Source organism: Nematolebias whitei, chromosome 6, assembly GCF_014905685.2.
Source record: "Nematolebias whitei isolate Nwh7 chromosome 6, NemWhi1, whole genome shotgun sequence".
In the NCBI taxonomy this organism is placed as follows: Eukaryota; Metazoa; Chordata; class Actinopteri; order Cyprinodontiformes; family Rivulidae; genus Nematolebias; species Nematolebias whitei.
Genome location: NC_056503.1, coordinates 29,563,608 through 29,579,323, shown reverse-complemented (window position 1 = coordinate 29,579,323; position 15,716 = coordinate 29,563,608). Strand labels below are relative to the sequence as shown.

Below are 15,716 nucleotides of genomic sequence, written 5' to 3'. Positions count from 1 at the left end.
AGACCACCGAGCTACCACAGCCCTCTGTGTGGAGTTGCTATAGGGCACTCGGGGGAGCAGATGGTGGGGTTATGGGCATTGCTCAAGGGCCCATGGAAAATGAGGGTGGAGGCATGTGTGGGGGTTTCACCTTTCCCACCCACATTTTGATGTTGTCTGTCCAGGGAGTTGAACCAATGACCTTCCGAATACAGGCCCACCTTCTCTGACCTCTGCACCACCACTCCCCTCTTTCTTTAAAAGATAAAGTTCATTAAACATCTAAATCAAATATTATATTTTGGCAAATATATAGGAATGTGTTTTTTACTCAGTAGTATTTTGCAGCTCAACTAAAAGCACTGTCATTATTTGAAAGTGACCGACACATGCGCGCATGTGCTGGTGTGTATCTGGACAAAATCACACACAGCAGTAGTGTGCTTGGCTCAGGCTGACAGGGTGGTCAGACTGCTGCAGGTCAAAGTGCCAACATGTTGGGGGGGCTGCGGCCCTGGCAAGATGTGACATCAGAGGCCACATAGAGTGTGTGCTAATTAGTGAAGTAGTAAAACATACAATTTGTTTGGACTCTTCTTTACTTTGATTTCTGTTATTTCTGTTATCGACTATAAACCATTTTGAAAAATTATGCAAATGACTTTTTTAGGTTAATAAATAACAGCAGAAATTATGAGGATTTTTTGTTTTGTTTTGTTATCAAACTGAATGAACAGAACTGTTTAGAGTGCTGTTTGTGTCTGTGTTGTAGTAAAAATATATTTAGCTTTTTTTTTAGACAAGACTTTGTAATTATGCAAAATAAAAAAATAAAAAATTCTCTCCCACATTTAGTAACCACAAAAAAATGTTTGTTTTTTTTTTTAATCAAAAACTGGGCATAATACTCAAAGTATTTAGCGCCATATGTTTGATGTCTAAAGCACTTTTTTTGAGACTGCTAAAAATTAGAACGCTTTCAGGTTTCTATTTCTGGTTTAAAAACAGTAAGCAACAATAATTATAACAACATTTTTTTGAAATTGCACAACAAACACACAAAAATACAAACAAATATATACTTTGCAACAATACCTGGCCTTATTCCAGCTTTGTTATGAAATAACACTACGATGTGACAGACAGTAATCATTTTATACATTTTGTAACTGCACGTATGTATTTGATCATGATGACAGAATTTTTTTACATGTGCAACTCACAGTAACGCTGCTTCATTGCCTTTGAAAAGCTTTTAGCAATGTTTGATGGGTTGCTTTAGTGAATCTTTGGTGTTAGTTCATCCAACATGCCACTAATACCGTATTTTCCGCCGTACCCATCGCACTGCCCTATAAGTCGCATCAGTCCAAATTTGTTTAAAAAAGTGGAAAAATCCATAAATATGTCACTTTGCCATATACATCCCATCTATTGCGTTTGTTACGCGTCACCGCTGACATCCTGGAAATGTGGGCCGAACCCGTAAATGTGGGCCGGTGTTGTGCCAAAAATCAATGGGCTGCCAAATGGCGACCGCAGGAGCATGCACAGGAGGACTTTAACAAGAATTTAAAAAGATTAATACTTAAAAACAATTATTTGTTGGCTCGAAATTATAGTAAAGGTGTGTCTGTCGACCTTTTGCTTAATAAATACACTTTGATGGTCAAATCAGATGTATTTCAAAACCCAATTTGCAGAAGCGGTGGGCACGCGCAGAGGGACGAGCCTCCGCATTTCTTCAAAGTTTAACAAGATAAACAACTAAAAACAATAATTTGTTTGCTCGAAATTATAGTAAAGGTGTGTCTCAGTCTAATGTTTGCTTAATAAAAGGACTTTAACGGTCAAATCAGCTGTATTAGCTGCCTCGGTGCTCCGGGAGCGCTCAGAGGGAGGAAAAAAACGGAAGGAGCAACGTTCCTCATTTCTTCACAATTTAACAAGAAAAGCACCTAAAACAATTATTTGTTTGCTCGAAATTATAGCAAAGGTGTGTCTCAGTCAAACTTTTACTTAATAAATGCACTTTAATGGTCAAATTAGCTACATTTCACTGGGGCGGTGCAGCAAAATGAAGCTGGTTTGACTTGCTCCAAGCAGCGAACAGAATGATGGTGGGGGGGCTATGGCAAGCCGATTGAGTCATTAATAGCCGGTGAAGATTCAGTCATCCAGGACATGGTAAATTCAAAAAAGTTCAAGACAAAAACAATAAAATATAAAGTAAATTATAATAAATAAAGTCCCATTGTTTTTGTCTTGAACTTTTTTGATTTTGTCATTATAGCCATTATTACGTATTACATGATACAATGGCATGCCATTCTGCTACTAGTACTCTGCTGTCATCTAGTGGCTGAAAATTGTACAGTTCATTTTTTTTCAATCAGAGTGAATTAAAACGGTCATATCTCAGCCAAAATTTGGTTTATAAATATAGTAAAAAAATCCATAAATATGTCACTTCAGCTTATAAATCGCAGGGCATGCAAATTATGCAATAAAAAAAAAACACGATTTATAGGCCTAAAAATACAGTACTTATACTCATTACTTTAAAGTTAAACAATAACTTTTAAAATAAGTTTACATCCAAATGATAGTGTCACTTTTTTCTTATTTTGCATGCTTCCCTCTATGGCTGAATAAAAGAGAATAATGCTTTGCTCACTGCCAAGGTTATTAGTCCACAACTGAGGTCAGAAGAAGAGGAAGTGGGGAACATTTGCCTAATTAATTACTACTCGGACACACTCTACTTCTCTCAAACACACACATATACTGCCATGACCTTTACTTATATAGTTTTGTAGCAGCCATACCGACAGGACTCTGTGCGCATACACAGAGGCTGTCAGAGGGCAGCAGAGTTAAAGGGAGAATCAATTACAACTCAACTAAGGAGAAAGAGTTGCTTTCTTGATGGCTACATGTCAAGAGGACTGTAGGTCATGAGGTGTGTGTTCGCCTGTGTGTGTTTTAATGTTCACGTGTTAATGTCTGTTAAAATCGAGTGCGTATCCAAGAATCTGGTTACATCATTTTCATTTTAAAGACCTTGCTCCAATTAAGTAATTAGTTGCTTGGTGTTTCTCTAATTATAGAGTTGTTCATGAAAGATCTGCTGACCAGCCTGGGATGGGAAAAATGGAGACTACTGCACTTTTTCCCTTACATACACACACACATAGTCAACGTGCACATACTCACATTCGATACACGTACAAGCAGCCGGGTTTAAAATCAAGTTAATGCAGTCAAATGCTTGTTATTTGTGGTAAAGGGCAGAGCGGACGCTGTATTTCTCATCACACTGAAACAGGACTGTGCTTAATAAAAAGCCTTAACAGTTACCGTGTACGTCAAAATAAATTTATACTGACTTCCCTAAACTTTTTAGGCGATTCTTATATTTACTTCAAGATCATAAAGGCAGCAGAGATTTTGACAAAGTGGGACTAATGCGAAACAAAATTTAATAACGTTAGGAATCCCGCCAGTACGCATTTGAAAACCATCAACGCAGGAAGGGGCTGTGGATCTTGAATGCCTCACCACTCAGCCTGTGAAAGCGTCATTGTTTAATGAGATTCTGTGATGCTGCCCAGACTCTAGACATCGGCTAACACTCATGCTACTCTCTTCCTCTTCCTCATAAATGCACACAAGCAAAAGAAGCACATCCAGGTGGTTTTGGTTAGCTCTGTGCAGACAGGGCAGCCAGTAGTGTGAGGACATAGGACATATTTTGGTTGGATTTAAGCTTCTATACAAAAAATATACAGATATTTTCAAACTCTGGTTGTAGCCACAGACAAACTGTAGTTTCCAAATAGGTGTCCTCTCTTTTTCCATTAAACCATTAATTATGTTCATAGAAGAACATTTCCCCTGTATTGTATCCATGTATACAATTCCCCTATCACCATATAGGTGATAGGGGAATCGTATACATGGATATAGAGTTGGTTGAACAACTGGGAGAAAAAGTTAGAGAGGCCAGACTGAGATGGTTTGGACATGTCCAGAGGAGGGACAGTGGGTATATTGGTAGAAGGATGTTAGAAATGCAGCTGCCAGGAAAAAGACAAAGAGGAGATATGTGGATGCAGTTAGAGACATGGAGGTAGTTGGAGTGAGGACAGAGGATGCAGAGGACAGAGTGAGATGGAGGAGGATGACTCACTGTGGAGACCCTTGAAGAGGGACAAGCCAGAAGAAGAACATGGAAGAGATGGATACAATGTCAAAAATACAATGATGAATAGTAATTTAGTGCCAAAATGATGAATGTTAAATGTTTTTGGTTAATTTTCAGAACAATAAACAGTTTCAGTGTTGAATCTATAGCTATCATTTAGAGTTGAAGACATTTAAATAAATTTAGATCACATTTATCCCAAAGAGTTGAGTCTTTTAAAATTTCATACCATGCAAATATCAAAAATATGTCAAACACAATCAAAGTATTTAAATCAAACAAAAAGACAAGAAAGCACACACTCACTGATTTGAAAAAGTTTATTCGCAGTGGGAACCTCTTTTTTTTCTACCCACTTTTCAGTCTTAGCAGTGTCATAAGTAAATATACAATTACTCTGATCAGTTAGTAGCAAAAAAAAAAAAAAAAAAAGAGAAATTAGTTGTTGATATAAAGCTATATGTATATATTTATATTTTACTGCCAGATTAAAACCAAATAAAGTGTTATTTTATTTAAAGTGACAGAGATTTATTAGACCTTACTGGCTTCACACAGATAACGGCATACATCAGGTCATCAATGAAAGTGATGCTGTATTTGTAAATGACAAAAAGAGGTCATTTTTTTGGCATAAATTACGTATTGCCACTTGAACTGCACCACAGATCGTGGTCTTTGTCTTATGCGATGGTATTATCACTACTTTTGTGTGGCTAACTCAGTAGGACGCGATCAAATCTGGCCTGATTTTAGACCGACTTTTCCTTCTTTTTTTAAAAGATTAATCTTATGCCAACTTGATCTTGGATGTCTATGAACATTTTAAACATCTTTTTGACTGCCACACTCACTGGGTGCTGTTAATTTTGGTTGGATTTTCCCTGAAATATCTCCGTTCATGTCAAACCATCGCTTAGCATCAATGTAAAGTGGAAATCTTTCTGTTTGTCACTTCAAATATTATCCTTGATAGATTGATGGTCGGAAGAATGGATGGACTCGTTTCTTGGTTCTCGTCGTTTCATACAAAAAGAACATAATGCATATATTTAATGCAGTGGCAAGATTGTTCAGTGTATTTGAGGTTGTTTGGGGGAAGAAAGTGAAGAGGACAGTTGAGCAGAACAGGGCTGACTTTCAGAAGTTGGAAGTGGAGTTTGGAGGGGTATAAGCAAAGATGCGAGTGGTGATAGCCGTGCATGGCGCGTGGCTGCCATGTATCCTGTCATTAGCAGGTTGTTTGGGTCTTTAATTCATCATTCAGACCTTTATTGACTGCAGAGTGGGAGATCACTATCAGCAGGAGACATTACAAAAGTGTGTATATTTGAGACACTCAGTCACCAGCTGCTCCTCATTTCCTGATGCCAAACAGATATCACCTTAGATCATTTACGCATATCTGCTGAGGTCAATGAAGACTCAAGGCAACATTTTGACTCTTTATTCTAATATGTGATCATATGTGGTATTCTAAAAAGTGTTAATATGAGGAGGCTTCAGTGAGGAAGCGGAGTGTCGGCGATGTGTTTGATGATTGTGACAGGAGATGACAGAACTCCACTGAGACCATTTGACACTGATAAGAAGGTGAGCACCACATGGGATCATTTGCTCTGTGTATGTTTCGTGCTGCTTAGAGGATTGTTTCTAGAACATAGGCTAAAGAAACGTGCAGCTTTTAAAGGAGGGGGTAGCTGTAATATACAAGTCACTGTGCATTTTGTGTGCATATTCTCATGGGAACTCACATTAGACGGGCTTAGCCACCTGCTCTGTCATTTGACATCACCCCGCTCACACTCCAAGTTACAAACGCATACATACATGTACGGACACTCCTTGGGGACGGACTTGGGACATCTGGCTCAGCCTGGTAGAAATTTCTTTCATTTTGTGTGATCTGTTGACCCTGTCTGCTGCAGCCATTGGGTGGGAGTCGGCGTCAAAGCCTCTAGTTCAGGGCTATTCACCAAAACCGCTCAGGGGGCCACAGTTCCTGACATCCAGCAATTAAAGTCATTATGTAAATAAACCGAGTAGGGCTGGACAATAATTCGATATATGTCACAATATACTTTTATTTAATAACAGTGATATGAGTTTTAAGCACATTTTCGATATTTCAATATGATTACAGAGTTTCACTGACACATTTCTTTTTCTGTTCGGGTTGAAGCGGCCGCTTCAGTTTCAACCCCGACAGAAAAAACTGCGACACAACTACGTGAGCGCGTGGTGACGTAGATGTTACACAGATCTCAAGTCTAGAAGGAGTCAGTGGTAGCAGGCTAGGCTAATCTCCAACGCGCGTTAAGCTTTCGCTTCAAAATGAGTTCCCATGACCGTCAGAATGTGACTGAACAAGCTTTTACAAGCGAAGAGAAAGCAGATGACATAATTGATAAGAGAAGAAAGACTAATTCGACGATGTGGAAGTAATTTGGCTTTCTAAGATCCGATAAACTGCAGGTTTCATTGTGCTGCAAAATGTGACGGAGTCGTTCCAACTAGCGGTGGGAACATCTAACTTGTTCCACTCGATAGAATATGCTGAGAGTCAGAAGACGAAGCACAATAAAAGTTTGAGCCATTGTGTCCCTGAAACAACCCCCCCAGCTGTATCAAAAGAGATGCAGCAAACGCTGAAGTTTTCTGCGTGGGTTAGGTTATGTTGTTTAAAGTATTGACAAAGTTGAGAGTTTTATGTTTACTTGGCGGTGATATAAAAAATTATTGAAGGCTAAATATAAATAAAAGGTGAACATTAATATATTTGTACAGTTTTTCTGAGGCTTTTATATTGTTTATATCGATATTGAATTATATTGTTTTATCGAAATTAAGAAATATATCATGATAAAAGTTTTGGCCATATCGTCCAGTCCTAAACCCAAGTATTATAATGATTTATTACCTTTTAAATTTGTTTGTTTTATTGCGTTGAATCAGAAATGCAATAAACCAAACCCAAACCATTTTGTTTTTTCAGTGGTGGGCCAGACTGAAGTCACCCACGGACCACCAGTTGAATAGCCCTGCTCTAGTTTGTCATTGTCACAGCATCTGCATAAATGTACACGCAAATACTCTGCAGTTTGTTTTTTTGTGATTTTATTTGTACATTGACCAAACTGCATTGCAAGTCAACGCAAAATTAAATCAAATATTTACACAATATGAATCAAGAGTGTTAAAAATAACAGAAACGTGTCTTTTTTTATGGGTGGCTATATAGAATAAAGATTATCTAGTTTCCAGAATAAATAAAATAAAAGACAAAAGATTAGTTTTAAACTTTCTTGGCTCAAAATTATTAAATATTTGTTTAATTTCTGTTATATTTTTTTACATCCAAGGTGTCTGATTAGGATCAAATTTTTGCTCTTGTAGAAATCACAATAATCTAGAAGCTAATTCAAAGGATTTTACTGACTCTTACCCTTTAATCCTGTGGTGAAAAGGCTAAAATAAATTTTAAGGAGCATTTAAATCAGTAGGAGAAAGGCCACTTTGCTTTTGCGAGGCTGAGTGGTAGGTGACCTTCGTCCATTAGAGTTCCAGCACTAGTCCATCCATCGTCTATATCGAGTCACTTTCATTTGTTCTAACGAAACATTTAAGCAATCGTCACGAATGTCTTGACCCAAACGTGACAACTCCAACATGCGAGTGTTTTTCCTGCTCACGTTTCAGACTCAAACAGTCTCCAATTCTGGAAATTTGTGACCCTCAAGTTTAAGAAGTTAAGCACATTTTGACTCCTTCTTTCATTTTGTTGTTTTTGTTGTTGTTTCTTTACTGACTATTCACAACAAAACTACTTTTGAAAATGTTGCTTATGCCACAAAAGGGTTTTTATTTTGGACGTCAAGAGTTATTTCTTTATTTATTTTCTTAATGGTCAGATTTTACCTGTGGTGCGAACACATTTGTAGGATGTGCTCATTAATCCATGCTACATAAGTAAATTAAATAAACATTTAGGTTTGTGAGGTGTGACGTGTATAAACTGAAGTAAATCTAGGAATCTCACAGTTTTAGTAATAGCCTCTGTATAAAAACAGTAAAGTGAGAACTTGTTCATTTTGTTTTTTTTTGTTTGCTGTCATTATTCTCCTTGTTACTTCATTTATTTCTAGTTTCTTTGTTCATCAAGGGTTCATTTTTCACTTTCTGAAGCTTCAGAGTTACTTATGCAAATATCGACATGCAGCTTTAGGCTCCATGCTATCAGTAAAAGTCAGTAAATCAATATGCCTAATAGCCTCTCATTAGCTTGATACTTGATGCATTTACAGAACTAACATCAGAATATGTCAGCGGCCTATAATCAATATATTGTATGTGTGTGATATATAGATTATATATATAGTAAAGTGCTGGTGTGTTGTCATCATTGTATGTTCCCATACAATGGCAAAATTAGTTCTCTGCATTTAACCCATCACACATGAGATGCACCCAGGTGGAGCGGTGGGCAGCTATGTAAGCGCCCGGGGAGCAATTAGGGATGGGGTGTCTTGCTCAGAGACACCACGACATGTGGGAATGGCTGGGGATAGAACCTGGGACTTTCGGGTTCAGAGTCGGCTGCCCTTCCTCCACCCCATCTCGAGCATTAGTCAACTTTTTTAACTACCGCACATAAATTGGTCACCTAGTATAGAGGTAGTGATCTGTCTGCCAGGTTTTGGTTTGACATTAGATCGACTTAAAGCTGTTGTATTTAAAAAAAAAAAAATGCATATTTTTATTTTTATTTTTTTAATAACTGCTTTAGGAGCAAGATTTCCAAACAAACAGCCAGTAATCTAAATCCATACGCATTTTATGTCTGACAAATATAACTTAACTGAGAAATTGTAACAAGTAGTTTATAAGCAATTATTAACTCTTTTTGGCTGTTTAGTCATGCTCCTCGTCTTGCATTTCAGCAGCCTGATGTTCGGGCCTGCAGAATAGTCCAGTAAGGACTTGCATCCAGGATGCTGCAGCTGCTGCAAACAGGGCCAGAGTAAAAGCCCTTCTATTGCCCCCAGCACGCAGCCCCGCTAAGCCTTTCTCAGCTGATGCCAAGATCTGCGAGTGTGTGTCTGCATGTTTGCGTGCATGTCCGTGTGAGTTTACTCTGCTCAGGGGTTACATAAACAAGAGCAGCTTAGCCTACAGGTAAGACCCACCGGAGAGCAGCCAAGACGGAGAGAGTGAGATGCAGCTCCGGTCTCCTTAACGTGACTTTCCCCCTCGTGTTCTCGCAAATGCTGGAGCTGGATATTTCCTAATGAAGTTGGAAAACGATTAAAGGAGATGGTAAACAAAGTTAGTGCACTCACACACACTAAATGCACTTATGGGCTTTTGATTGTGTTAATATAGTTAGGCAGCACGTGTTGGTGTGTTTACCAGATGGATCTGGGGTTGCTGAAAATGCCATGAAGATAAAGTAGGAGGACTGGAGGTGGAGGCTGGCGGCAGGCAGGGCAGTTGGTGCAGAGTTAGAGAGAGAGGAAGGGGATTGGGGTGGAGATGGTGGCGGCGGGGGGGGGGGGGGGGGGGTGCTGCTGAGATAAATCATTAGAGAGCAGGTTATTGGAAATGCAGGGAGATAAAAGAGTGAAGAAGCCAGTAATTGCCTTAAAGATCAGACTACAAAGCATTACGCTGGATTTTACAAGGCCAGCCAGCAACAAAAGAGCAGTAATTTATGAGCTCAGCGTAAAAGAATAGCATAATTACATTAAAAATTAATGCTAATGAAGGCTAAAATGGGGAAGGTGGTTATTATGAAAGTTTGTATTCATCTTCCCCGGGTTGAATGATGGCTCGTGGCTTGATTAATGGCTTAATTTCTATCAATTAGCAGGCAAAAAAATCTCCACTGAGACGGCCTAAATTGAGCATTGAATTACACATCTTTACCACAGTGCAGGGAGAGAGGAGGTGGGGGGGAGAGGAGGGAGAGGCGCATTACTGAAACCTGGGAAATCAAGAGATGCTGCAGAGTGTGAGCGCGTGTACTTGTGAAAACAAGACGCGACATCCAAAACTTAAATCTGTTTATCCTGACGCATCCTAAGAAGTGAGGTGCTGGATGTGGCAGAGAGGTGTGGGGCTTAGAAAACGCACAAATGGGACCAGTAAAACTGCACCATCATGAAAGTTTCATTTAATACAAGTCTTTGTGACTTTTAATGCATTTTTTTTTCAATGTTGCATGCTTTGATGAAGTTGGTTATTTTAAAATAAAATTGTTGAATTCATTCCGTCACCCAATCATAAATAGCTTGTAATTTTATGCTGTATTAATTTTTAAAATATACAATAAATGTTTTTCAATTCCTTGTTTGCTAAATAGCAGACGCGTTGGAAAGTTTTCTTTCAGGCGCATTTCCCTTTTTATGTATTTTTTCCTTATGAAACGAGTCCTGCTGTGATTCCACTGGATCGCCAGTTACTGGAATTAATCATCAGCAGCAATATACTGGACATGGCTGCTGTTGAGGACAAACTGTAGAACAAAGTCAAGTGTACAAAGACACAGGATGACCCCAGCTCAGTATATGTTGTGAAACAGCCCCCTCTTCTGGTCACGACGTGTAACTGCTGCTCCTGTCTTCCAGGCTGAAGCAGACCATCCGAAATCTGTTTCTATTGGCTGGTTTGATTTTCTCTCCACGTCTTTGGGTCTTAATCAATGAAGTGGACAAACAGCTATTTAGAGAGAACAATAGCTTATTGATTCTGAGCTGCTCATCAGCGTCGCTGTCTATCTTACTAATTTCAGTAATGAGATGGTGAATTTTCTGACTTCGTGTTTTTATTGAAGAGTACACACATGATGACGTGATCATACAAGGACAAAAACTGATTTTAGCACACACGTTTGCCACTATCGATTAATCGTTCATTTAAACTTAATTCAGAGTGTTGGTTGTTTAACTTTCAGAATAACTTGATTTAAAGCAGCATTTACTGTATATTGCTGCTTCTTTTTTTTTATTTCTCCCTCTCTGACTTCTCCGTCTCATCTTTCACTTCATCCTCGTCTCATCACTGACAGAGAAGAGCTCCTAATGCGGTGACAATCGAGTCGACCTGTTAAATTAATTTGCCAGATAATGTGTCAATATTAAATATCAACTTTGACCTCTTCAAGCTGCAGAGTGCGCTCACCCAGCTGGAGTATTGATTTTTATGTTTTTTATTTTTTTTGCCTGCCTCTGAGCTCGCTTGGCCCGTTCTCAAAGTCCATTATTTTTGATTTTCTCATGAAATACATATCTTTTCCCACTGACATCTGACAAACAGCATATGGAAGTCATTTTATCTACCAATAATGTGTTTGTCAAAAAGTCTGATGTCTTAATGGATTCCTGCGCCGCGCACGGACAGCACAGCAACAGACGGGCTTGCCAAGGAGATGCTAGCAGATACGAGTGTGTGTGTGTGTGTGTGTGTGTGTGTGTGTGTGTGTGTGTGTGTGTACATGTCAGTGTGGCTATTGTTTATGTAGGGCATTCATGCTCAAAGGACAGCAGAGAAGGGGTAATTGAAAAAACGAATTAACTCTGCTGAATTAATTGTGGGGCAGTCACAGGCGTTAGATCCTATTGAAACACACACACATTTATGCAGCCCCGCAGTGGTGATGTGTGTGTGAAGGACGGGCCACAGTCTCCAGGAGGATATTGGGCCTGTGTTCAGTCAAGGTAATGACTATTTTTGGAGCCACTGTGTGATGTCTCTGCTCACATCTTCCCGCGCTGGATGACAACCTGATAGTCCGTCATATAGGAAGGCTTAATTCCACTCGTCAGTCAGTCGTCCAGTCCTGCACTGCGTTCAAATCAAACCAGAGTTTGTTGAAGTGCTATTATGAGCCTTAATAAAGTGTGTGACATTTCGCCGCGACTGCTGGACCAAATATTCATTTATTCATTAAACATCAGGGCCACAAAGATCTGTTGTGACACTTTTTTCTGTATCTGCTAATGGATTGAATTAATTCCCGTAATCGGCTCCGAAATGCATTCCGTGTGCGTGCGCACCAGGAAGCATGCACGTCCGTATTTCTGCACGCCGCGAATGCGAGTTTGCGAGTTTGTGTGCGCACGTGGGCGTACTTCAGCTCCCGTGTCCCGCTCTGAACACGCTGTTTGCGCGACACAGCCTACATCAGTGCAGCGGAGGAACATGGACGTCTGCTGGATTGACAGATACGGAGATGGGAGAGTGCAGGAGAGGACGGATGGATGGGAACGAGAGGGATGAATATTGACTGATCAGCGGGAAGATTGACAGCCGGAAAATAATGAGAGCGTTCAGACTTTATTTATTTATTTCATGCTCACTGTCACTAACTTCCCTAGCACACCTATTTTTGCCCTCCCACGCTCCCACTCTTGGATTCTTGAAACGATTTATCTGATATGCAGAATCCTGATGTGTTTACATCCAACAGTAATTTATTGGAAACTCTCTGTGTCTTTTTGTTAGATTGGACAAGCCAAAGAAGTATACTCTCTGATAAAAAGAGAGCTATGAAACTTAATCACATTTCATCTCCATAATGAAATTCCACTGCAGTGAGGCTGTGTTCATATTTTGATTATTTTAGAATGCCATTATCTGAGTGTAATTCACTGCTGGGCTATTATCTTGTTAGTATGTTGTTTTTTTATTTATTCTTTACCTTTTTGTAGGAACTCTGCGTCCTTGGCTAGGCATAAGTACTTTTTTCTTTCTGCCAAGATTGGAATAGGAGAATATGAGAGATCTCATATTGTACGTGTCAAATGGTATTAAACGAGAGGGAGTGCCCAATCTAGGTGAAATCAGGTGCCTTTCAGATCATGACAGGGACTGTCCGACGCTGCGCGTCTGCGGACACGTGTGTCTTCTTTCTGTATGTGTATGCGTGCGCTTTTGTTCATGGCTTCCCTCCGTGTGTTTCAGAAGGAACTTCTCTGGAGGAGCAAGTGCGAAGGATAAAGGACATCGAGGCCATCGAGAGCGATTCCTTTGTTCCTCAGGCTTTCAAATCATCCCGGGATGACATAAAGGTGCGTTCTGTCTCTCGTTCTCTCCCGGCCCCTCACTCTTCTCTCTTTTCACTCGTCTCTTATTGGATTTTCCTCCTTGGATCGCTCTGCCGTCTGTCCTGAGACAGCCCAGACCAAATCAAAGGTTCCCTTCAGCGCCGTTCGTTCCAACCTGAGAGCGTTTCATCAGACGCTCCGCCGTTTGTCGGCTCCACCGCGGCAGCACCCACACAAAAGCCACAGCAGGCGGCAGTCGTCCTGTGCAAACCCCCCCCACCCCCACCCCACCCCCGCTGGTTGTGCAGATGCAGACAAAACACAGAGGTCATTATTGAAATGTTGCTCTCTCTGTGGGAGCAGGAATTAGATTTGTTGGGGCTCATGGCTGTTTTTTTAGCAAACAAGCGACAACAAGTGACAGCAACCCCACAGACTGTTGGGGCTGACTGTAGTGAGTCTGACAAAGGTCACGACCCCAGTGGCTTCAGTTTACCTTGGCATGGACAGACACCACAGACTGCACAGTGTCGTGTGTCTGTCACGGATTGAGTTAGAAAATTTATCAGGATGAGTTATCTGGTAGATGCAGAACATCATGTTCAGCAGAAAAACATAGATAACTTAAAAATGGGCAATAAAGTCAATTTTATATAACAATGAAATGAAATAAATCAGAAAATTGGTGTAGTTTTACTTTTTTAACATGTCTAAAGAATCAAATGAAAATACTGAATCATGTTTATGGGATTTTATAACTTCTTACCTTATTTGTTTGCATTACTCTCAACCATAGTCGAACATAAACATCCAGATCTTCAATAATTTTATAGTTTACAAGATAAATAATGTTATTAACTTACTTTTTATGTATGTGAATGTTTCTGTTCAGTGCCCTGAGATGTCTTCTGTTGTGACTTGGTGCTATTTAAATAAACTGAATTGAATGGAATTAAGATAAAATAATATATTTGTATGAATTAATAAGAACGACTAGAGCAGTCCAGCAAAATAGAAAATTATTAGTCTATACTGTAGCAGACCTTTAAGTTGTGTGCGCTTTGGAGTAAGAATATATAAAGCCACCAAACGTTTACCAGCAACTGACGTGTATTTTAAGAATAAGGTGTGCATTAATGTAGTTTTTGTTTTATTTCAATATTTTTATTATGTTTTTATTTTAGCCACAAGGAGTGGCTATTAATGGTTTTGTTCGTATTTTAATGAGAGCCCAGAAAAATCCTTTCACTAGCTTTTGGAAAAAATAAGAGGACTAAACTTTTTTTTTAAACTTTCAAGCAGGCTGTACTTGTTTAAAAATGTTTAATCAGCAGCTTGTTCCTGAAGAATGTGACGACAAGTTTCACTGCCTGATATCTGGCCCATCAACATTCTGATTACTCGGACTGTTTCCGATCACGTTCACTTTTCATATGTTGCCAAATGACTTTTTATAAAGATCTTTCCAGCAGTTGCTCTTGTGCTTGGGTTAGGAGTGTTTGAAATGTGAGTCGATTTGGCAGCATATTAATTTTATTGTTTTTATATATTTTGTTGTATAGAGTTTTCGCTTTGGGGATTGTTCTAGCCTGAGTTGTTTATTTTATATATTTTTTAAATAAGGGGCAGATATTATAAGAATTTTCTTCTTCTTTCTGCACCCTTTTCATTCAAAGTTTTTTTTTCTTTTTGATGAATTTGTTTTGTTTCTTTTAAATGAATGAATAAATAAAATTAAAATAAATAAAATATACAGTAGTCCCTCGTTTAGTGCGGGGGATCTGTACCCACACTCTAGCAATATTCTAAACAGTGTTTCTAAACTCTAAACGCTCTAAAAGAGCTCAGAATGTCATGATCTGTGCTCTCTGCCAGTGCTCTCGGCCACGCCCACTTCTCTGCTGCAGAGCGGAGATATGACGCGCTGCAGGAGGGAGCTTCTCCTGCAGCTGTGGGCTGCACACAGCTGCAGCTGGTGTTAAATAATTTTAACTAATTTATTTTAAATAAAATTCCATGCTGATCAAAGTGTTGTTCATCCATCAATCAGCCAATTGTGTGTTATGTCCAATCTTATTTTGAAAAACCGTCATAGAGCGAGTCCGCGATAAACAAACTGCGAAGCAGCGAGGGACTGCTGTATATAAAATATAACAACAAAAACAGTTGTTTCATTCAAATAGGAGGCTTTTTTATGAGCCTATGGTAGAACGTGGACAAGTCTTTTTATGTACTTTTTTTTTTTGTGTGTCAGCTTGAGCTGTTTGTGAAATGATCGGGATTAAAAGCTTTTGTTCTCATTTAAAAAAAAAATGGAATAGTCCTTTTCCTCTCAGTGCAAAATGTTGTTCATCTGGCAAAACTAACAAAATTTTGTTTTAACACAAAACTTGCATGTTTTAGTTTGTAATTATCTGCAAAAGAAAGGCTCAAATCACTTATTTAGACAGACAAAATGCCCAAAATAAATGTAGCTGACACAACAG

The 15,716-nt window shown here is 39.2% G+C and overlaps 1 protein-coding gene across 1 annotated transcript in view; it reads left to right on the top strand.

Annotated features, from left to right (window-relative positions):
* rsrc1 (arginine/serine-rich coiled-coil 1) overlaps positions 1 to 15,716 on the top strand; it is a gene marked incomplete in the record, with an annotated part of 180,123 nt that overhangs the window by 160,106 nt on the left and 4,301 nt on the right. The window contains 1 exon segment of the mRNA XM_037677500.1: positions 13,148 to 13,254. Coding sequence (XP_037533428.1) covers positions 13,148 to 13,254 — 107 coding nt within the window.